Source organism: Passer montanus, unplaced genomic scaffold, assembly GCF_014805655.1.
Source record: "Passer montanus isolate IOZ18808 unplaced genomic scaffold, ASM1480565v1 scaffold9, whole genome shotgun sequence".
NCBI lineage: Eukaryota > Metazoa > Chordata > Aves > Passeriformes > Passeridae > Passer > Passer montanus.
This window is the reverse complement of record NW_024374367.1, coordinates 2,104,323-2,127,914: the sequence shown is the minus strand read 5'-3', so window position 1 is coordinate 2,127,914 and position 23,592 is coordinate 2,104,323. Positions and strand designations below refer to the sequence as shown.

The 23,592-nt window shown below is 38.4% G+C and overlaps 1 protein-coding gene across 2 annotated transcripts; it reads left to right on the top strand.

The window, feature by feature from the left end:
* The first annotated feature begins 435 nt into the window (after positions 1-435).
* On the top strand, positions 436-21,379 carry LOC120495633 (inter-alpha-trypsin inhibitor heavy chain H3-like). 2 transcript variants are annotated; one of them, XM_039695322.1, is made up of 22 exons: positions 436-541; positions 4,452-4,475; positions 5,743-5,909; positions 6,919-7,023; positions 7,446-7,608; positions 8,288-8,398; positions 8,861-8,986; positions 9,963-10,079; positions 10,817-10,985; positions 11,300-11,425; positions 11,669-11,850; positions 12,842-13,027; positions 13,333-13,472; positions 13,885-14,039; positions 15,842-15,847; positions 16,590-16,616; positions 17,683-17,733; positions 18,106-18,219; positions 18,796-19,000; positions 20,074-20,246; positions 20,729-20,840; positions 20,940-21,379. In XM_039695322.1, the coding sequence occupies exons 1-22, from the start codon at positions 452-454 to the stop codon at positions 21,067-21,069; spliced, it is 2,679 nt and encodes an 892-aa protein (XP_039551256.1). In that variant the 5' UTR covers positions 436-451; the 3' UTR covers positions 21,070-21,379. The 2 variants fall into 2 exon arrangements, with proteins under 2 accessions (XP_039551256.1, XP_039551255.1); XM_039695321.1 differs by lacking the exons at positions 436-541; positions 4,452-4,475; positions 5,743-5,909; ... (2 more) ...; positions 8,288-8,398; positions 8,861-8,986 and adding an exon at positions 9,404-9,525.
* The last annotated feature ends 2,213 nt before the right edge of the window (positions 21,380-23,592 follow it).

Below are 23,592 nucleotides of genomic sequence, written 5' to 3'. Positions count from 1 at the left end.
GGTGCCTAAATCGGGTACCCCAGTGATACCGAGGACTGCAGGGGTGCCTTTGAAATGGAGCTTAAATGGCTTTAGCAGACTGCAAGCTCTGTTATAGCTGCAGTAAATTTGAGCCAGGGAAAGCCTTTAAGGAAGTATCAGAAAGATGACAGTTTTCATTTGGGAAAAAAGTGGATCTAGGGTGGAGATTAAGCTCAGTTGCCAGTACAGAAATGGCTGTGAATTTCTGTTTGGAGCTATTACATAGAAGAGACACTGCTGAAATATTGTAAATTCTTTAAAAGATTTTCTAACAGTATTCTGTAGATTATACTAATTCAGCACCTGATTTTTCCCAAATGTCTAATGCTTAATCCCGCTTCTGTCATTGGGTTATTTATTAACACTGGGTAAACAAAGCTTTATATATTTATGCATATCATTCCAATTGGAACCTCACTTTTTTTCCAAAATGGAAAATAATCTATTGCTTTTTATTTTAGTATTGATTCCCGCCTTTGCATCCTCAGACTTTTTGCTAACACATGTCAGAAACATCAAGGTAAGTAATCAACCATGTGTGGGTTGTGGGTCTCCCACTCCTCAAAGATTAATTTCTTGCAGTTTATCAGTATTTATCAGAGAGTTCATACAATGAACTGTGTTCTTTGGTACCCCTGGACACAGAATAAAAGCTGGAACTCAGACTGGTTTATCTCTAATCAGCCTCAGTTTTCAATCAGCTCTGAAGTTCTTCTCTATCTCTTTTTAAAACATCTCTTTCCTCTATTTTCCCTGTCATCACCACATAATGGTGACATGTTTTACTAAAATATTTAAATGTGTAAAGCAGTCAGTGCTGCCAGAGAACTGACTTTGGCACCTGTTAAGGAATACAAGTGAAAAGGTGGCTCTAAGAGCAGAAAACAGAGCTGTAACATGGCATCAAGATAAATGCCCACAGTCCAAATGACATGGTAGGATTTTTCTCAAAAGATTTGCGTGTTAGCACAACATGAGATACATCCTCAAAGGGGCCATTCTGGTTATGACTGGATCTCTGAGTAAGGCAGTGCTCCCTGATGTTTTGCCTAATTTTCTTTGGTTATCTTGCTGGCCACTACTCCTTGCCTCCCTAAATTATTTCCCTCTCTCTCAGTGGCTGTGTGCTCTGAAAAGCTACAGAGGGCAAATCTCTTTAGGGAGCATTCTGAGTTACTGGGTAGAACAGGACAAAACAATTTACAGTTGATTGCTGTTGATGAGGTTATGATCTTTGCCAAGACTTTTTCTTTGAAAATCAGGATAGAAACATGTCTAACTTTTAAAATCCAGTGTGAGCTCTAATGCTGCAAATTGGAAATGCCAGGGATTCTTATTATTTAACCATCATGTAGCCCAGATATAATGTAGCTTTTTCCTCCTGATTACTGTAGTGTCTGGGGTTCTCTATGTGTCTTACAATGTTAAAGCCTTTCTAAATTGCCAAAGCTCTGTGCAATGCTCCTGCTACACATGCAGAGCACTGTGGAAAAGCCAGTTGATTCTCCCAGTTTTGTTGTGTACTTTATGCAAATGTGATTTGATTGAAATGGAGGAGACTGCTCTGTAGGGTGAAGGTCTCAGTGCCCATCCATGTCTTGGCCCCTTTGAGCAAGCAGTATCCAGTGCTGAAGCATGGCTGGAATCCTGGCTGTCTGGTGACCTTTAAGCTGTCAAAGCTGCTTTTAGAACCACATCCAGGTAGACACAGTTGGCAGACCCAATTCTGCTGAAAATGGAACAAAAATCCACATCAGAGTTCCCTGTGTGCTGTCACACTATGAGCTGAGTTATGGGCTCTTCTCTGTGGCACCCAATTGACATCACTTGGAGTGATAAAATCTTCAGTGCTGCCGTAGATGCAGAGATAATTTTCATGCCTTGTTTTCCTATGTAGCATTTAGGGACATGTGCAAATACCTCGTTCAGCATTGTGGATTCCCAGAGGTCACTTCAAGACAACTGTACAGTCTTTGCTGAGTCTTTTAGTTGTGCTGTGGTTTAGTTTCCCAAGCTGTACAATCAGGGCTTCTTTCAGCAAGTACTGTAATGGACTCCTCTTTTCCCTTTCTGTTTTCTTCGGAGTTCAGATTTCTCTTTTACTTTCCAGTTTCCATAGATTCTTTGCACCTCTATTCTTTTCTGTTGCCACAGCAAAACAGTATTCAACAAAAGAAGTTTGTTGCTGTTGCACAATTGAAAAATAATAAAATTCTAATAATTGGTGAAGCTGGCAAATATGTGAAAATAATATAGAAACATTTTATCAAGTAACAATTACCCAGGATAGAGGATGTTAATTCTCATTTTAGTCTAGAATTGCATCATCATTTTGATTGGCACACTATTGCTTTTTGCCCACAGAGCTCAGAATGACCTTGATGTTCGTGATGGCTCAAGTTACACCCAAGTGAATCATTAAAAATGAAAAAACCCAGAACAAAATCACAGACTTAGAGTCACGTAATCCCCTCCCCTGTACAAACCAGGGTCAGCTAGAGCAGGTAGCTGGGTGATGTCCAGCTGGATTGAGTATCCCCACTGGAGATCAGCCCAAGTGCAAAGTGAGCAGTGCCTTTCACAGAGAGATTTTTCTGTAGTTTCAATGGAAATTGCAGAATACCCCTCAAAATATTTACAGAATCATAATAGAACTCCTTCAAAATTACTTTTGAAGCCATGATTCTGATAAAGAATGTGCAAAACAGCAATTCTGTAAAACTCAAATACAGGTACAGTATCTTCCAATTTGGAAGCAGTAGTCAGAATTGCAGAATTTGTAGCTATACACATTTTTATAGGTTTATATATTGTATTTTGTATAAACTGTGTGGTAATTCCACTGTAAGAAAAAGTTTGTACCAAACAAACTGTCATTTCACAGAGTTCCAGTGTTTCATTTCCCAGGGTGGATACCTCAGTTTGTGTATTTTAAGGGGAAAGCTGTAATGACAGTATGGATACAAAAAAAATATTTCCAATATTGGAAAGGTCAGATTTGAGTTGGTGCACACTCTATACTGGCATTAAAAGAATCCATGTATGGTTGTGAAAAGGAGAGATGGACACACAGAAATCATCTGGATGGCAGTAACCATTTGAAGGATGAACCTAAAGGAATGCATACTGATATTTTTTGCCAGACTCTTACAGCAGAAGTCTCCCTCCAACCTTGCATTACCATAGATTTAATATAGTGTCTTGAAAAGAACCCTAAAATAAACAAAAAATAACCCTCTGTGTTTCAGTTTCCAACTGGGAATGGTACTGAAAGCCTTACATGTACTTGAGATGTGTGTGTGATTTGTTGTGTCCCTACCCCTGCCTTTGGTGGAGCAGGGAAACACAATTCCACAAAATGTGACCCCTGAGGCTCTTGGAGCCAGATGAGATAAGGTGTTTGCAGCTGAGCTGATGGGAATTGAGTTACACAAGCTGCTCTTTTAACAGCACTCAGGAAGTTTGTTTAATGCCTGTCCTCTTTCAGAACAGAGTACGAGATACTGTTGTACAGCATCTGATATTTGCACATACTCTGGGAGCAAATATTGGGGAAAAAACCCCCCACGTTTTAACTGCTTATTTTTCCCCCCTCCATGCAGCTTTTTGTAGTGACAGCCTCTGGTATCTAATCCTGCTGAATTACCTTCCTACCTGGTCCTGTTAGGATGAGAGGCTGGTGGGCTGAAATGGGAAAAATTTCAGAGTCTGAAAAAAATGTAAGGCTGCATCTGCATGATAGTTTGGATTTGTGTGACAGGAAAAAAACTGTGCAAAGTGGGTTTTTATGCTTTGATACAACCCTTTTAGTTCTTCCAAAGGAAAATAAGTTTGAAAAGAAAATATGTACTGCAGGATCCAGATCTAGGAATTCTCAAGAAAAAGATGTTGTTATGAGGACAATATATTTTGGTTTTGCTTGAGGTCACCATACAGCCAACCCTTACTCAAGGAAGACCTATTAAACAGATTTTTTTTGTGTTCTTTAGTCTCAATGGCATTTAAATATAAATGGCCCTGAGCATTTGGGCCTCTTTTCCTCTCATTCTCCCTCATATTTCAAGGGTCAATATTTATTTTCAGCTGGAATAAGATACTTTTTGTGTCACATGTGTAAAATATAAAGTGAGCAACATTCAAAGTTTAACTTACTTTTCAAAATACAGTATTTAAGGTACACTAACATAAAATGAAAACCAAAAGATTCACCAAAGCTGGGAATGCAATAAGCAAAATAACTGCAACCTGCCTCACATCCCTTACTTGCTCTTCCCTCAAATTTACTTCAGTTTATTAATGAAGACCTTTCTCAAGCCTTCCTTCTCCTGGACTTCTTTTAACTTGTGACAACTACACGGATGCTGAGATTTATTTCTAAATGCAGCTTTCCTACCTAAGTCATGATTTTTTCCCTTTTTTTCTCTTTACAGAAGCGAAATGCTGATAATGACTTGGTGAGTAAGGCTTGGTTTTGTCTGGGCTACTGAGATTTTATAGTGACAAGAATATTCTTACTGTGTTCACAAAATGTTTCTGTGAGTCTAGTCTGAGCAAATGGATATTTCTGTGTGTGTGACAAAGAAAACAGCCCAGAGCTGCCTGTTTTAGGCAGTAGGACTAACTAGACAGTTTTTTCCAAGCTCTGATGGAAGCTCCTGGAGGAAAGAGGAATGAACAAATTATTTTAATCTCCTTGTATTTGAATAAATAGCTAAGTTCCCCTGTTTTAGGCAGTAGGACTAACTAGACAGTTTTTTCCAAGCTCTGATGGAAGCTCCTGGAGGAAAAAGGAATGAACAAATGATTTTTAATCTAATTGTATTTGAATAAATAGCTAAGTTCTTTTGAAGTCACCTCCATATCTCTAACAGACTTTCATTCTATGCTAGTTTTGTTTTTACTTCTATGTTGCAGTTATTGCTAAGGAAGGCAAGAGGCCTCATCTCTGGGGCTGATTCCACTTGGCACCTGGATTCCCCTTCAGCAATGCTTAAATGCTTTGATTGTTTGGGGACCTTCTTAATTAATCAGCAGAGATCAGACTCATCATAAAAACTCCAAGGTTCTTTCCAGTGCTGGTTTTGCTGCAAGAAGCAGACCTTGCTGTCGAGTTCCTAATGGAGCATCTCTTGTTCCCATGCTTTCACTTAGTGTCCAGAAACCTTATACCTGAACATTCAAAGAAAATAAGTACTGCCTTGCCCATGTCCTTGTTTAAAAAAGACTGAGCTCCAGCTGGCAGGAAGCTGAGAATAACATAAAATGGAATTTGGAGGCATTTGGGCTATTTTAAAACAAGAGGATTACTTACATCCCTGCTTTAGGAGTCATCCACTCCTCTGATAACTACAGTCACTAATACAGTGAGGCAGCAAAGAGCTGTGCTATTTGAATAACCACAAAAAAGTCACTCAGTAGAGACAAAACCTATTCCTATAATGGCAGTATTTTTGGTGGTAGTATTTTGTTGAAGTCTATAGTTATGACTTGTGAAATAGCACCATCTTGTCAGTGAAATAGATATCCAAGGAAACACAGCAGTTCTTGTGCTGGTTCTTGTATTAGCTCCAGCTCTTATATTAGGTATTTCTTTATTTTTGCTTTGGAGTGATCAATGTACTGCTGTGGTTTCTTTTTAAAAATATGATCACAACTGATTAACACACACATGAGTGTAACAGCTAGTGCTCTTTTTGTCTTTCTTCATTTCTCAATCTACAGGTTGTCAATGGGATGGAAATCTATAGCATGAAAATTGATAGTAAAGTGACTTCCCGCTTTGCACACAATGTCATCACCAGTCGAGCTGTCAATCGTGGAAATGTGTCCAAAGAAGTCTTCTTTGATGTTGAGCTTCCTAAGACAGCCTTCATTACCAACTTCAGCATGTGTGTAATCTTTACAATATTGTTAAAGAAGACTAAAAATCTGTGCTAATTCAACTGGGAGAAACAGAACCCAAATATTCATTTTTACTTTGCCATTTGAATAGATTTCTAAATACCTCCTGGGTAATTTTCTGGTACTATTAACTTAACATGCAAGATATGTGGAGAAAGGCAAACATTGGTACATCTGTAGAAAAGATGACTAATTTTCAATTATTTCTATTCATCATCATGAATAGAAGGGAACCTTAGGGAATGGGGGACCTTTCCTGCAGATTCATCCACCTTTTCAGAAATGCCTCTTACTTACTCTGGTATTATCAAACCAGGAAAGTTCCATTACTTAATTTCCCTGATGGCATTACAGCTTAATTTATCTCTTCATTTAAAAATCATATTTGAAGGAAAGGCAGAAAGTAGAATTATTCTTTTACATTTGTACCTTTAGTTGCAATCATGTGCAGTTCTGCACCATGATGAGGTTTGATTCAGTTAAGCACATCCATCTCTGCTAATCACACTGTGCCTGCTTTATCTCCAGTGAAGAGGAGCAGTAGCTTTAGGATGCAAACACTCATAATGCATTCTAGAACGTCTTTGGTAGAATGAGGTGATGAGAAATGGCTGCTTAGTCTTCTAAGGAGTTCAAGGATGAAATGCTCCTCTGTAGATGATGACATCTGGACAGGTGAGTCACATCCAGAGAGTTGGTTTGCCATTAGATGAGATGAGATGAGATGGTGAAGCTGCTGAAGTGTAGGATTATGGCAGGTGTAAGTTATGTTGCTGTAGCCCAGTTTTCATCTAAGTAAAAATTGGTTTAGATTCTTTTATGATACTGAGCACAGAGCTCTTCATTCCAGCTGAATTCTCTGAGGAGCCTGGCTTCAGTGAAAGGGCCAAAATCCTGGCAATAGCAGGTTTCTGAAAGTGGTTATTAGCAAACAAATCAATAAAGGAAGAATTCCTGTCGTAACCTTCCATTGGACTAGGACTTTTTCATCTGCAGGACAATTGATGGTGTCACCTATCCTGGAACTATAAAGGAAAAAGAAGCTGCAAAAAAGCAATATGAGAAGGCTGTTTCAAGAGGACAGACTGCTGGTCTTGTCAAGTAAGGATCATGTCTTGTGGCTTCCACACCATCACTCCATAGCAGACTGTGAGACTGAAAATGCTGTGTTCTGGCACTTTGCTGACATTAAGGGACAAAAGAACAATCATTCAGTTATAGTTATTGTAGCACAACTTGTAGAAAGGAAATACAGCCCCTGACTGCACAGGCACTGTCTGCAACTATAGAAAGGCTTTCCTGCAACTTTCACTGGCTTTGTGGGACCTCTTCCTGGGATTAATCTCAGTGGGAAACTCAAATAAATTCTACAGGCTGAGTACAATTTTGAGTATTGATTGATGATTTTTTAGCAGTATATCAAAATCCCCATCTTTGTTTTACTTCTTTTTGAAAATCATATGCCACCACAATAAATACTGTGAAAGAGGATAAAGATCTTTTTCCTACCCTCTTAAATACAGAGCTTCAGGAAGAAAAACAGAAAAATTCACTGTCTCAGTCAACATTAAAGCAGCCAGTAAAGTCACTTTTGAGCTCACGTACGAGGAACTGCTGAAGCGACAGTTTGGAAAATATGAAATGTTCATCAAAGTAAAACCAAAGCAGCTTGTCAAAGATTTTGAGGTAAATGGCAAACTGATCAAATTTGTCTGTAATTTAAGAGATGATGGAATTCTGCATTTCTATTGAAAGTGGAGTACCATGGTCATTCCCATTGGTTCACAGGTGAGCTAAAGACCATGATAACATTTCTCATGAATCCCACGGAGAGTACTCATCAGTATGCTTTAATGCAGGCTTTTACTTGTAAACCTGAAAAAGTTGCTCATCTACTGAGCATTCCAAAAGAAATCTTGTATGAAAACCTGAAAAAGCTAATACAATGCCTTGGAGTAATTGCATATACTTTTATAACATAAACTCCAGCTTTCTCACACCGCTGTGAAACAACATCATCTTTAAATCACAGTGGTGCATATGTTACATTCTGGAATACTGCAGCTTTTTGTGTCTATCTGCCTTGGTAGGATATTGACTTGACTCCAACAAGTCACATTTCTATTAAAGTTTACTTATTTCTAGCTTTGTTTTTAACTTCTGTGTTTGAAACATCTTCTTTGGCTGAAGATGTGTCCACCACACAAGTGCAGATTTGGACTGCTGTTACGAATTACAAAAGTAAATTTCTTTATTTTTATGAAAATCCCTCTTTCACATCTGTAGTCACTGATCCTCCTGTAAATGGCTGAGTTGATGTATTGTGGTTTAATCAATGACAGTACATTTTCAATTAATATTTCAGATTGAAGTAGATATCTTTGAGCCCCAGGGTATCACTGAGCTGGAAGCAGAAGGAACATTCATCACCAATGAGCTCCAAAATACCATTAAAAAATCTTTTTCAGGAAAAAAGGTACATTGATTACTGCATTCCATGATTTACATATTATGGTTATAATTCTGAAATAATAATTTCAGTGCTAACAATGGCAGCAAGAAGCCTGGATACCGGTAAGATTATCTCTTACAGAAAAACTAAATTACTAACAAGTAGTTTTCCCTTGTATGGGGGTAGTATAATTCCTAAAACATGCAACAGCTTTAGCAAAGGTGTTTTTCAGAGTAAAGAGCTGACCCAAGGCAGATGGGGAAGTAAGCATATGGAGAAAGACCTAGATAGCAGCCTTCATGTGTCAGTTACCACCAATAAATTTCTAAGTACATATGGATTCATACAATCTAGTAGCTAACCCAATAAAACAGGTTATTCTCATGTCTGTTAAAATAAACATACCAGCTTTAAAAAATGCAGACATGTTCAGTAGAAGATTTTCAGCTATTAAGGGTCAGATCTAAGGAAGGCTTTTCTTTTCAGGGCCATGTCTCTTTCAAGCCAACCCTTGACCAGCAGAGAAAATGTGCAAGTTGCTCAGAGTCTGTCTTGGATGGGGATTTTACTGTAAGATATGATGTGAAGAGAACAACTCCAGATAATTTGCAGGCAAGTCTAACAACTTGAAACTCTGAACTGTTGAACAGTTTAACTTTCACAGTAAAGGTCAGGGATAAGTGAGGGCCAGCTCTTTCCTGAGGGACAGGCAGCTGAGTGGGAGCAGCAGTCAGTCTTCAGGGTGGGATCCAACACGGTGGAGTCCATGGATGGGAACAGGTACATCTGTGGCACAGCTGGAGACAGGACACTGCAGCTGTTCTGACACTGTAGCTCAGTGTCTAAAGACTAAAGACCCAGTCTTGCACTTAAATGACACCCCTGAGCCCATGGACAGAGGTGAGACTGATCAGGGCCATTAAAACCTTTTAGACCACTCAGATAATAGACATTAAATCAGAGTAATATCTCCTCTATCTGTTTTACCTTTATAATGTACCAAACGTTTTGGTGGTGGTGTGCGGTGCCATGTCTCTTTCAAGCCAACCCTTGACCAGCAGAGAAAATGTGCAAGTTGCTCAGAGTCTGTCTTGGATGGGGATTTTACTGTAAGATATGATGTGAAGAGAACAACTCCAGATAATTTGCAGGCAAGTCTAACAACTTGAAACTCTGAACTGTTGAACAGTTTAACTTTCACAGTAAAGGTCAGGGATAAGTGAGGGCCAGCTCTTTCCTGAGGGACAGGCAGCTGAGTGGGAGCAGCAGTCAGTCTTCAGGGTGGGATCCAAAAGGGTGGAGTCCATGGATGGGAACAGGTACATCTGTGGCACAGCTGGAGACAGGACACTGCAGCTGTTCTGACACTGTAGCTCAGTGTCTAAAGACTAAAGACCCAGTCTTGCACTTAAATGACACCCCTGAGCCCATGGACAGAGGTGAGACTGATCAGGGCCATTAAAACCTTTTAGACCACTCAGATAATAGACATTAAATCAGAGTAATATCTCCTCTATCTGTTTTACCTTTATAATGTACCAAACTTTTTGGTGGTGTTGTGGGGTTTTTTTAATATTCTCTTTTTCAGATTGTCAATGGCTATTTTGTACACTTCTTTGCACCAACAAATCTTCCGAAGTTGTCCAAGAATATTATTTTTGTATTGGATACCAGTGGCTCAATGTCTGGAAGAGAAATAGAACAAGTGAGTTACTACATTACTGTAGAGTTCAAGTGAAAGAGCTGGAACAAAGTGCTGGGAGGGAGATGGTGCTGGAAGGGACATGATGCCTTGAGTGCACATGTGCTGCTCACACTGTTACAAAGTGGTGTGACCTCCCTAGTGCCAGATGTATTAGTTTGCAGTGTTGCTGTAGAACAAAAATTTATACATTTAGCCTATATTTACTTATAAATGTCATTAGTTCAAACTCTAAATATCAGCATTTCCAGAGAGTGCTGTCATGTGTGCTTGACAGTTCCAAAATAAGCCATTCATACAGATTATGTGCATTTTCTCTGTTCAGTCTGTGTCTGGGAAGCAGCAGCTCTTTTCAGAGTTATGACTGAGCTAATGTTCAGAATTTTCAGGCTTTGGTGCTGCATGAAAATATCCAGCATGCTTGTTTATGAGCTTCTCCACTAACCTAGCTACCCATTTAGCATGCCAGCTTATCTCAGTGTAAGCAACCAACCATGACGGGAAACCTGATTTTCATCTCAGCTACAAAGATTTACCAGATGTTACTGCAGCTGACTTCCCTAGAGTTACTCTGAAATTGACACAGGGACTGGCAAGAGCAGACCAAGCTCAGAATTTTTGCAATATATACTGTGTAGGAGTAAAAAATAGCCCAATGATGAGAGATTAATGATGTGAAATCTGTAAGCACATACTCTGTTAAATTTTGAATCATGTATTTAAACCTCTTTGCCTTACAGACAAAAGAAGCACTGCTAAAAATCCTAGATGACATTAAAGAAGAGGACTTCTTCAATTTCATATTATTTGATAGTGAAATATCTACCTGGAAAGAAACATTAATCAAGGCCACTCCTGAGAATTTGGATGAAGCGAGGAAGTTTGTTCGGCAAATTTCTGCTCAAGGCCGTAAGTACTTGACAGGCCTTGCCAGTAGGTCATTGTGTAAATTATTGATTGATTTTGTGAACAAAATGCAACAGTTTGTTGGGGTTTCAGATTGCTGATGAGGCACTCCTGAAGTTCAGTTTTACTCAGAAAATGATGTCTATTTCTCTTTATGTTTCCAAAGTCCAGGTACTTTTCTATCTAGACATCCCCCTGCTTGTAAATCTAAATCTTTCATTTTCTTACTGTAATGAAATCTCTTCAGACCCCAGTGAAAAATGGACCTTTATTTTGACAGCCTTTGCTGAACCCAAATTTCTTCGTTTACCTCATAGTGACAAATTTACATGGTGGTTTAATGAGAGGAATTGATATTCTGAATGCTGCTCATGAAGAAAACCTTGTGCCCAAGAGAAGCGCTTCTATAATTATCATGTTAACAGATGGTCAGCCAAATGTAGGTAAGTTTGTGTAGGATGAAATAATAAAGATAGTTCATTAACTAACAAAAAATGCTAGTTAAAAATGGCTTTCATTTTTGACTTCTGGATATTTTCATGATTTCCTACTATACCAGCATCATAGTACTAAATCAAGCTTTTGGCAATGTTTCCTAAGAAATCTGAACATGCCAAGTCACATTTCATTTTGTGATCATTTTATCTATTTTGGAAGCAACTCAAACATTTCCTGGTTTGATGCAGGTATATCAAATACTCAGGAGATTGAGAAAGCAGTGAAGAAGGCCATTGATGGCAGATACACCTTATACAATCTTGGCTTTGGCAGTGGTGTTGACTATGGCTTCTTGGAGAGGATGGCACTGGAGAATAAAGGATTGGCCCGTCGGATTTACCCTGACTCTGATGCAGCCTTGCAGCTTCAGGTGAAATAATTACCACGTACATGAGGTCAGAGATACATTAGGTCACAGAAGTATTCATGTTCTTATTTTCAAATAATCAAAATCCCAGTGTGTAATCTGATACTGACATGCTCCAGAGTGTGCTGTGATCAGAGTATTAAAATCATAGAATAGTTTGAGTAGGAAGGAACCTTTAGTTACATTTAATTTTCCCCTTCCCCTATATTAGCAGGAAGTACAGGGACAGTAAAAAGGACATGCTGTGGGCTATGGCACGGGGTTTAAAATTTGGCATAGGGTGACACAAGTCACAGTTCTGAAGGACACTGGTGGAATTTCTGCAGTCATTGTATCTCCTGTACCTCACAGGTCATGTGGTTAATGTCATGTCAAGGGACAAAAAGAGTAACAAATCATAAAGCTCTAGATGTTCTTTCTTAAGAAACTTGCTGCAAACAAGGTGTATCTTACCACACTCCTCAGGCATTTCATAGTTTTATAAGACATGAAAACTGGTATAGGCCATACAGGGTTGTCTTTTTTTTACTTCCCACATTCCAGTAGCAGCCATTCAAAGAATTCACCAAAGAATTAGATATTAGATTTCATTGCAAGCTCTGATAAAATAAAATACCCAGTCTCCTTTGATTATGTTGTCATGTCAGTCTCTGCAGAGAAGAGGTGTAGAAAATTATCTCTATCAAATAACAGGAGGCTTGGTATCCCTCTTGATTTATATTGATGCAACTCATCACCGACAGCACACTGTTCTCAAATATTCTTCCTTTCTCTTAGCAAGACTGAAGAGTTTGTATGTCCTTTCTCATTTCCATTATTTGTAGATTTTTAGGCCTTACACTCTGAGATTTAACTAAATATCTAAATATTTCTTATAAAATACACTTTTAGCTTTCATTGCTGAAATAGCAGTATGTTTCTGGTTACAGATCTACCCATGAATTAAAGCAACAATGATAGCTAAATGTTTCCTTTTTTTCTTTCAATCCTACAGGGGTTTTATGATGAGGTGTCAAATCCCATGCTCATAGATGTGGAGTTAAACTACCCAGAAAATGAAATATCAGACCTAACTACTAACAGCTTCAAGCATTACTATGATGGGTCTGAGATTGTGGTGGCTGGGCGCTTTGTAGACAGCAACCAAAACCATTTGTCTGTGGATGTAAGAGGTGAAGGTGTAAGTATGAATTTCTTTAACTTATGTAAGCTACACAAAATCTCTGAAGGCTTCTTTTGCCTCCATTGTGATGAACAAAAACGCCATGTGAATGTGGAATACTGGGTCATGTTCTGTAGTGTACACCTCTAAAATTCTCAGAAACAATGGGACAAAATTCCTCATACAACACTGGCAATTTGCTGGTGTAGAACCAGACTGGTTTTCAATTTCAGAAGATTTTCAGGTGTGAAGGTCTTAGTTTTTGGGGATTTCTGTCAGTCCCTGGCTACCTGTGATACAGAGAGCATTCTTACTCCCAACAGGCTCACGATGCCCTGTCGTACACTACACAGCAAGGTGCTGAGCAGACAGCTCAGGCTTTCCAAGAACAGCAATACATATTTGGAGAGTACATTGAAAGGCTCTGGGCTTATCTTACCATTGAACAACTCCTGGAAAAACGGTAATTATACCTGGAATTATACCTTAGCTCTGAACCCCTTGCACCCTCTGACTGCTGCAGTTTCTAGGATGTGAAGCTGACATTCACATCCCACTGAGATGCCAATGGGAAAGCACAAAAATCAATGAGGGAAATCCATCAAATCCATCAGCCTATTCTCCTCCCTAGCCTCAGTTTGAAACATTCATGTTTCAGGTTGCAAATGAAATAATTTTGAATTATTGCAGGTATAAAGCACAGTTTTGCCTTTCTCTTGGACAGCCAGTAGAATCAGATGTGCTCTTAGACTGTAACAGTTATATCTTATTGATAAATTACCGGCAGAGAAATGACTTTACTTTAAAATATGTAATCTGAAGTGTGGTGAGTGATTCAGCAATCACTGATGCTGGGAGTCTCTTTCTATATTCAGCATTACAGCCACAGGAGAAGAAAAGGAAAACCTTACAGCTCAAGCCCTGGCTCTCTCACTAATGTACAAGTTTGTTACACCACTGACATCCATGGTGGTAACAAAACCAGAAGAAAATGAAAATGAAGAGGGGATTGCTGATAAACCCACTGAAGGTATAGACATCTTCACAATTGTACTGTATTTGAGAAGCTAAGAGTTCCTTTGATGTTGCCATAAAGAAAGGCTTTCATGTGGGCACAGTTTTAAATATGTATCTGCAAAATCTACTTTCCAAGCCTGGCATGTGTGTGATTTATGCAAAATTACTTCTCATTCTAAAGCTCATTTCCATCAAACTATCCTTCATTACTGAATCACATGGGCAAACTACTATAATAAATAAATGTATTTTAAACTAAATAGAAAAACTATTACAGAAAAAGACCCTGAAAACCAAGAAGCATTTCTAATCTAATAATCCAGCTATATTCAGATGACTCACCATCACTTTCTCCTTTATTTTTCTACATACTTCAGCCTAGGGATAGATGTAGTAACCTCTTTCCACATGAAAAGGGAAAATTTGCATGAGTTCTTCCTGAGGCAGGATATCAGGTTGTAAAAAGATTGAGATTACTTATGTAAAACACAATAGTCATATATATATATACTGCAGAAAGAGAAGTAATTCTATTGAAAACACACAATTTGTTTTCAACTCCTGTGATACTTTAGCTAATTATGAACTGCTTGCTCAGTGAAATATTCTTCTTTCCTACAGTTCAGCCTCTCTGTTTAACACCTGTGTAACAAATACTCTGTTCCTCCTTGCTCTTTGGCCAAGCAAGGCAGTGCTCTCTGCTCAGTGTGCCCCCCAGCCATCCTAACATCCTCTCCTTGTATTGTCTGAGCCACCCTCACCCCACAGGTCTAACAGAGGCTTTCCAGTCTCTTCTATCAGCATCCTTTATTTTTATTCCAACTTTTGTTTAGAGCCCCCAAAAAGTTCCTTGGATGCTCTGTGTGGGCTCTCTGCTGCCTTCTAGATGAAAAACTTTCTAATCTCCTGATTTTGGCACAGGAACTTAAGGCATTTAACCATAACAGATATGGTTATAAGAGATTGGTGAGGTTTTTTCAGCTCCAATAATTCCTGAAACCAGTGAATTGCTAAGTGCTCTTCAACTCTGAATCATTCTTCAGGCATTCTGCTGATAAATTTTTACATTATTTTTGATGACTCTCATAATGGAATACTGACATAAAACCCCTTCATAATTAATTTAACACTCAAGTCACTACACAGCATAATGACTTTAAAGTTTGCAGCTGGTCTCCATAAGATGGAAACCCCCAGACATCTGACAGAAGTGGCATCCACTCAGTTATCTTCAGTTCTTTGCTTTCCCTTTCCAGGTATTCATAGTATAAAAGCTCTTTACTGAACCTCTTTCAAAGGAAATTCTCTTTGTATATAGATAATATAGAGCAATAACAGGAGAAAATATTCAAAGCACTGCCCTTGTGAAAGAAAAAACCCAATTTTACTTACCCTGAAGTCTCAATTCACAAATCAATGTGTTGAATCATCCAGTCAGTATTAACAGAATCACCCAAATGCCTGGAAAACCACAAAACAGTAAAACCAGTAAGGAACATTTTGCAATACAGGTATAGCACAACAATAAAACAGTTCCAAATAGAGTTCTTGTCCCATACATAATAAATTGCAGTTCTGCTGTCCTACACAACAGCTTTTACTTTCAGTACCCTTCTGTTTGATCAACAAATACTGAGTTGTACCACTGGGAAGAAATGGCATTACAAAATACTAAAGATAGCTGGTTGAGTTTTAAAACAGTTAATTTTTTCACAATGTTTTATTAGGGTCAGAATCCTTCCTGTTTAATTGTATAACTGAAACTGTAAATTTCTCTTTTTTTTCCTTTTACTTCTTATCTGCCCATGGTAACAGCTGAAGGTATGTAAATTTTTATTACATTTACTTAATATTTTTAATAGAGATGAATTTTCAACATTACTTATTTGATCTAGGATGCAATATTTTCATAAAGTTCATGGGGAATTAATCAAGACCATGTTATTGAATAGATATACAACTTTTCAGATGGGTAAGTTTGTAAATAGTGGTTTCAGTTCAGTTCCTGTCTCTGGTGATTGCAGCATCCCACCACCCTGGAATTCAGGCCCAGTACAAGTCAGCTGCTCTCCAGGGCTGCCACCAGGGCCTTCCAGGTACCTGTGTGTAGCAATCTTACAAAGATATCTTCACCCATGCCATGATTGCCACTTCTAAAGCACAGAGGCACCCTGACAGAATTTCAGATGTAGAAAGAGCAGAAGAGTAGAAAAATGTGGAACCAGGCAGGCAATTCTTCCTTCCCATACATGCAGTTTAGAAGAAGGTGCACAGAGGGGTCAGAGAACAGCAGGCTGCCCCAGTCCTAGAGAGGGCAAACCCCATGCTCTTGGAGAAGTCCCATTTGTGCTGGAAAGCAGGGTGTGCTTTCAGCCCCTTCAAGACTGTTGCTTTGTAGCACTGTTAAATAAATGTTTTGACTAAATTTTTACTTTGTAATATTTAGAAATTTATACATAATTACAAGATTTTTATGTTGGTTTTGGAAGGAGGAATGAATGAAGTGGAAGAGATTGGGTTTTGTTCTTTGTAGCCTCTAAAATAATATTTTGTTTCATTCAAGCAGGGATGTTCACAGGTCCTTTGATGGGTAAGTAATTTAATTTACTTTTTTCCAAATGGAGCAGGATCTGTCAACTGAAATTACCAGAGGCAGAGATGCCTTTTCTGGCAGTACAAATGTTTAACAAATACTACCAAATTCTGCTCACTGCTGAAAACACACTTAAAGGTTGAACAATAGGAGGTGACAGAGTTTCAGCTAAATAGTTTATAAGGAGTAAATATCTGTTCATCAAACCACCATTTTTTCCTGAAAGCTGTACAGAGGATGGATTTCACTTTGCATTTCTTTTGGAATTACATAAAGCAAGGGACTGTGATGTCAGCATCTCTGGCTAAATTAACATGTTCAGTCACTTGTGCTGAACAATAGGAGGTGACAGAGTTTCAGCTAAATAGTTTATAAGGAGTAAATACCTGTTCCTAAACCACCATTTTTCCCTGAAAGCTGTTTCCCAAGAACAGAGGACGGACACTTCACTTTGCATTTCTTTTGGAATTATATAGAGCAAGGGACTGTGATGTCAGCATCTCTGGCTAAATTAACATGTTCAGTCACTTGTGCTAAAAGCATCTGTTTAATTCAAGAGACAGCAACAGATCCACCAAATTGCTGGCTGGGCAGTCCTGGAAATGGGAGAGTTAGAGTTTTGCTTTTGCTCTGGATATTACTGCCAGTCTCTGTCTAGTTTTTTCAAGTCTTCACTAAAAAGACTTAAATTCATTCTGGAAAAAAAAAAGTAAAGCAAACCAAAAAACCACCCCAAATGTCAAAAAGTCAGAAGTTTTCAATGGATGATGTTGAATTTCTTTGCTGATAGTTTAATCCTCAAGTCTGTAATATTTGTATCCTACAGATATTTTGCTTGGGCTATATGGAAACCCTCAGAGCAATTTATGCTGCAAGTGAAATCTGTGTCTATCCTGAAGCTATTTTTTATTCAAAAGCAGCACACAAATTGTCAATCCATGCTTTAAAAACTAGGATGCAGTTACTGATTTACCTAGCACATTAACTCTCTGACATCTTACACAGGCCATGCAATTTTCCATTTTGGTGAGAGATTTTCTAACAACTTTCTTTCCTTCTGCAGCTTCACCACTCTATCACACATCTGCATCACCACCCACATGGTATACCAGTGGTGAGTAGTTGGAGCAGTGTCTGTCTAGGAGAACAGAAGAGGGTGTTTAAGGCTAAATTCCACAATTCTTATGAATATTTTCAATATTTCCCTTCCATAGCAGCAGCCAGTTTTTAATTTTTAAGGGACAAATGTTTTCATTTACTTTTTGAACATCTCTTAGTGTCTTCTAAAGATCAAGTAATTGAAATTATATGTGGTCATTTTCTCAGTCCTCCTTCCCATCAGTAATTTTTGTGTTGATAACTGCCTGTTTTCTATTAAATAATTAATATTTAGTTATTAAATTTAAATATTAAGCAATATTAAATGCTCATGTGGAGCTTTGACTCTGTGTATCACTATACAGACACCAGTGATTTGCCTTTACAGTTGATGGAGATCCACACTTCATTATATCAGTGCCACAAAAAAAAGATGCCATTTGTTTCAATATCAATGAAAACCCTGGCATGATCTTAAATTTAATAAATGACCCAGTTACAGGTGAGTTTTTAACTTTTTTTTCCTTTTAATACAGGATACTTGTAACAAAATATGTTTAAAGGTTATTTCTCTCTTTAAAATGCATAAGCTTTATTTCCCAGCAAAGTTAGCAGGAGGTCCTGTAGCTATGATAGCTTACCATTACCATGACTGTTTTCACTTCTTGTAGCAAAATGTACTTTTAAACTTACTTTAAAAACCACTGTGAGTGTTGAGAGTAATAATTTGTCTCAGTGAGCTGTAATGGAAGCAATAAAGTAATCCTTAGGTCACCAGTTTGTGGAATATCTGGTAAAGAGAGACAGATGTTGCTCAGACTCTGTACCAATCACAAACTCTCTGTGCTTTGGGAAAATTTGAACTTTTCTCAACAAAATGATTGTTGGCTTTGTGAAAATTCATAGAACAACCCCCAGGACTTTATTTTGCTTTGGTACAAACATTCACTAGTAATTCTGATCAATTTTTCAACTCATATTTAATTTCTTAAGTTGTTGTTAAATTTTCAAGACTCTCCTTGACATCAGTTGATCAGGTCCTGTCTATAAATCAATACTTGTTTCATTTCTGTATTAGGCATCACAGTCAATGGAGAACTTATTGGTGATAAGAGAGCAAATAGTGATGCAAAGATCCAAAACTCATATTTTGGAAAACTTGGTATTGCAAATAAGCACCTGGATGTAAAGCTGACAGTAACTCCTGAGATGATCACAATTCAGAATGGTGATGAAAAAACAGGTTTCACCTGGCTGGACTCAGTCACCTTGCAACAAGCAGGGTAAGACTTACAGAAAGGGTGTCAGGCTCTTGTATTACTTTCTACTCCACTAAAATATTTTTAAATGTTGATCAATGATAAACTTCTAAGATTTGTGTGGGAATCTACAAAAGCAATTGATTCAAGCCCTGCTGGATTCTGCTCTCTAGTTTGTTGTGTAACTGCTGAATTATTCACAAATTCCTCTGCTTGAAATAAGTAAATGAAGACTTTTCTCTGATCTTCTATTGCTCTAAGGTGAAACTAGATTTGGGATTGTGCTTTGCACAGCAGTGTCTTGCAAATACTTAAGGAGTAAGTTCAGACATAGAGTGTAATCTTTTAAAGTATAATAATGTTCCAAAAGCAAATATCCATTTTAAAAATTAAACTTGTGGCAGTTACAGAATTGGTGTTTTTTTCTTGTCAGCAGGTATATTTCTCATGGGATCTATTTCAGAATCATTTATACCTGTGCAAAAGGTTTATAGAAGGAACAGGCAACATTTTCTCCTCCTCCTCCTTCACATTTCACTGTGTAGAATAAAATTCCTGCCTTCCCAAGGCCTGGCAGTGCAGCAGAAAGAGCAAACTCTCATTCATACACATGATTTTTTTTTTATTGTGATAAACACGTAGATAATATCACTGACACAAGCAGAAGAAAATCTTCTCTATCCTAGCACTAAAATAGGCAGTTTGGGAGTTGAATTCTCTGAAAGACTAAAAGAAAAAGTGTCATGTAGCATTCAGGCAAAGACCTGATGGTTTAATAATAGAATTTGTATCACTGAGCATCAGGTGCTGCATCTACATATCACCAATCTATCTGTAACTAATTACACTGTTAAGGGACAGGTTTTGCTAAAAACATCTTACTGAAAAGTTTAAAGGCCAGGTAGCCTTTTCCAGTGATGAGTCTATGACTGCCTGTGAACACACAGAGAGACTCCATGGACCAAGCAAACCCTCTCTCTTAAAAAACACTGAGCAGTTTATAAAGCTACATTTGTGTTTTCTTCTCACATTTCTTTCTGTTGCTGTTAACTCTGGTAAACACAATGTTCTAAATCATGTTTTTCTTTCTTCCTCAGTTTAACTTTGATAATTAACAGGAAAAAAAATCTGGTGCTCTCAATGGGCAGTGGTGCCTCATTTGTTGTTGTTTTGCACCAAGTGTGGAAGAAACATCCTCTTCACCAAGATTTCTTGGGGCTGTATACACTGAAAAGTGATAAACTGTCTGAACAGACCCATGGATTATTAGGTATGACTTTGTTTAGTGTTTCCCTGCTGGTCTTTCCTTATGAGGCTACATAATTTATAGACAGAATATTGCATTTGTGCTGAGAATAATCACACCCAGAAATTTAAGAGATCAACACATGGATTACTTGATTATTAAAAAGCTGAAGACTTGGAAAATATGTAATAAATTCAACAGAAGAGACACACCAAGTGAGGATATCTTGAAGGATATCTAGAAAAGGCTGTAATTGTTCTGTGCAGTTCCAGAAGCTGGAACTTACATCCAGATGATGTGGATACAATTCTGGGTTATAAACAGAAAATAATACCAATAATACTTCAGGCATATGTTCAGCCTTACCTGAAACTTGGTGTTTGCTTATCCAATCCAGACTCTGAAGGGACATAGAAACAGGCACAGGAATGTAGAAATTTTGGGATTTCTCTTTGGTTTGCTTCTGTTTTAATACCTGAAATGGTAATTTTAACTTCTCTTTTTAGGACAGTTTTTCCGGCCCATTGACTTCACCATACTTGAAATTCATCCTGGATCTGATCCCAAGAAACCAGATGCCACAATGATTGTTAAAAACAATGAACTGACAGTAACAAGGTACAAAATAATGAAGTCCTTAACAAAGACTTAGGCAAGATTCCTTGTCCAGGTGCAGTTCTTACCTCAGTGCTCCCATGGTTGTGTTTTCCTTTTCAGGGGCTGGCAGAAGGATTACAGAAGAGATCCTGCACACGGGGTTGATATTCCTTGCTGGTTTGTCCATGACAATGGAGCTGGGCTGATAGATGGTGTTCACACAGATTATATTGTTCCCAGTCTCTTCTAAGCAGCTTCCTCCAAATGCACAGGCAGACAATATTTGTCTGAAAAAACAGTATTTTCAATATATAAGATCTATTCAAAGCATATAAGCATACCTGTTTAGCAAGGACAATGTATGATGGATTCTCAGAGAGTTTTACTGTGTATTTGATCCAATCTGAAGTGCAAGACCCCTCATCTTCTGAAGCATCCTCCTTATTAGGTTTAAAATTCTGACTTAAAATGCTACTTTGTAAAACATAACAGAAACCCTCTATCTAATTTTTAATCAATAATCGTCAGGAGTGATTAAATAAAAGTATCAGTACTCAGTGCCTGGTTCTGTTATTCTGACAGCTCAATGCTCTCATGCCAGTTTCACAAAGCCCAGGGTGCATTTTGGAATTGAGCACAAGAGGACATCTGACAGCCCAACCCAGATTTTGGGATAATCCCCTGGTACTTGGAACCACATGCAGTGCTGAGGGCTGCTGCCAGCACAGGAGGTGACTGCTGGAATCCAGGAATTCTGTATTTTAGCATTTTAATTTGAACCTATCTTTTGAATATCTGAATCCTTATAAATTAATGAACCACCAAGGGTACAAGCAACACTCACATTTGAGTAATGATAGCTCTTTTGGACTGTATCTTTCTTGAGGATGACCCTTCCTTCTGTTCCCATAAAAGAATTTATGAACACATTCAGGGCAAGTGCCCCATTTATTTATTACTGCAAGAAATTGCAAGCTCTTACTTCTAAAGTAAAAAACCCACCCAACCAAAAACATGTTGCCTCCTTCCCATATTTCTTATTACTTCAAGATTTCTTTTACTCAAATCAGCCTCAAAAGGCAGTTGTGGTCTCACATGGCAAAGCAGAAAATTGCCCAACAGTCATAGGACAAAGAAAGTCATTGTGTGGAAAACTAGAATGCAGAACACAGAGAGAAGAGGAGTGTAGTGGGAGAAACAGATGATAGAAGATGTGAGAAGTCAAACTGAAAGAACAAGAATAGAGGTGAACAAAAATCTAACAGAAAAATCAAAGAGGGAAGAAATGGAGGAAAGATATACTTACTGCTAAATTTATAGGAGATGCAGGCGTTTTTGAAGAGCAAAATCCTTTACTGAAAGCAGCAGTTTTGTATAAGAAAATAAATAGGAGAGGGTAGAGGGTGTCACAGTGGCTGCAGACCTTTGCCTGCTAAATCCAGACAGAAATTATGAAAGAAAACAGTAATTTCTATAGAAGGTAATTAAGTGACTGGAAAACGAGGAAGACGAGAGAGTGATAGGAATTAGGGAAGACCAGAACATTGAAACCAGTAAAAATCCAGACAGAAATTATGAAAGAAAACAGTAATTTCTATAGAAGGTAATTAAGTGACTGGAAAACGAGGAAGACGGGGAGAGTGATAGGAAGGAGAGAAGACCAGAACATTGAAACCAGTAAGTTTAAGCTTACATGGTTCTAAATTTTTATTGTAAGAGAATTTATTAGATGGAATAGAATGAAATAAAGAAATGATCCATTCTGGATCCTGAGACAGGAGCTGTGGCACTGTCCATGGGGGCTGCTCCTGTCCTCCCTTGCTCCATTAACACACAAAGCAGCAGAGCAGTGGACAGCAGACCTTGACCTACCTGGCTGGCAGAGTTTGGACACGAGGCAATCCTTGTGCCAGCCAGAAATTTCCTGATTGATTTATTGGGATGAGGCAAATCTCTGGGGCTGGCAGGAGTCTTGTCTGTGACTGATTTGGGAGCCATGAGTTGCTCTTAGGGGCTCTGCTGCTTTTGCATGGCTCCGGTTCAATAAGCACTCAGAGATTCCTGTAAGGCAGGAGGTAACAGCAAATGTAGCTAAAGGTAGCAGAGGAAAGAGAGAGAAGCAGCAGACAGATGCTCACAGTTAGATAAAACATTTACTGATGGCGACACTGCTGGTAACAAACAGAAGTGTGGGGCCATATCCTGTGAGATATGCATAGATCTGTTACATACACACTGACATGATTTTGTATTGGAATTAGAAATTACAAAATGCCAAATATTCATTACTGCATCTGCCTTCAGCTTCTTAGCAAGGGAAGGGAACATAGGAAATCAGAAACCCACCAGAACTCACTTTGGGCTTGGAAAGCACAGGAGGAGAGTGACTAAAGAATAAACTAAGACACAATTCAAGTGAAGAGTGGAATGGCACCTACTTACAGAATGGAAAGCACAGTGCAGAGGGCAAACAGCACTACATGGATTTGGGAGCTGCAGCAGCCAGGCACACCAGCAACTTCAGGCTGTTGCAGAAAGCACAGAAATCTCTGTCAGCACAACCTGTCTATTCAAAGTCAGATAAAATCTTTGAACAATGTAAGGAGTTTCTATTGTACCTTAATAAATTCCCTGGCCCAGAACTTCTTTGCAGCAAGAAGAGCTGCATGAGCAGGGCAGCAGCTGCCAGGGAAAGCTCAGGCACTGCAGTGTGAGTACAGCTCTCAAGCATGAGCCTCACTTAAAGAAGAGGGTCCCAGGTGAAAGCTGCCCC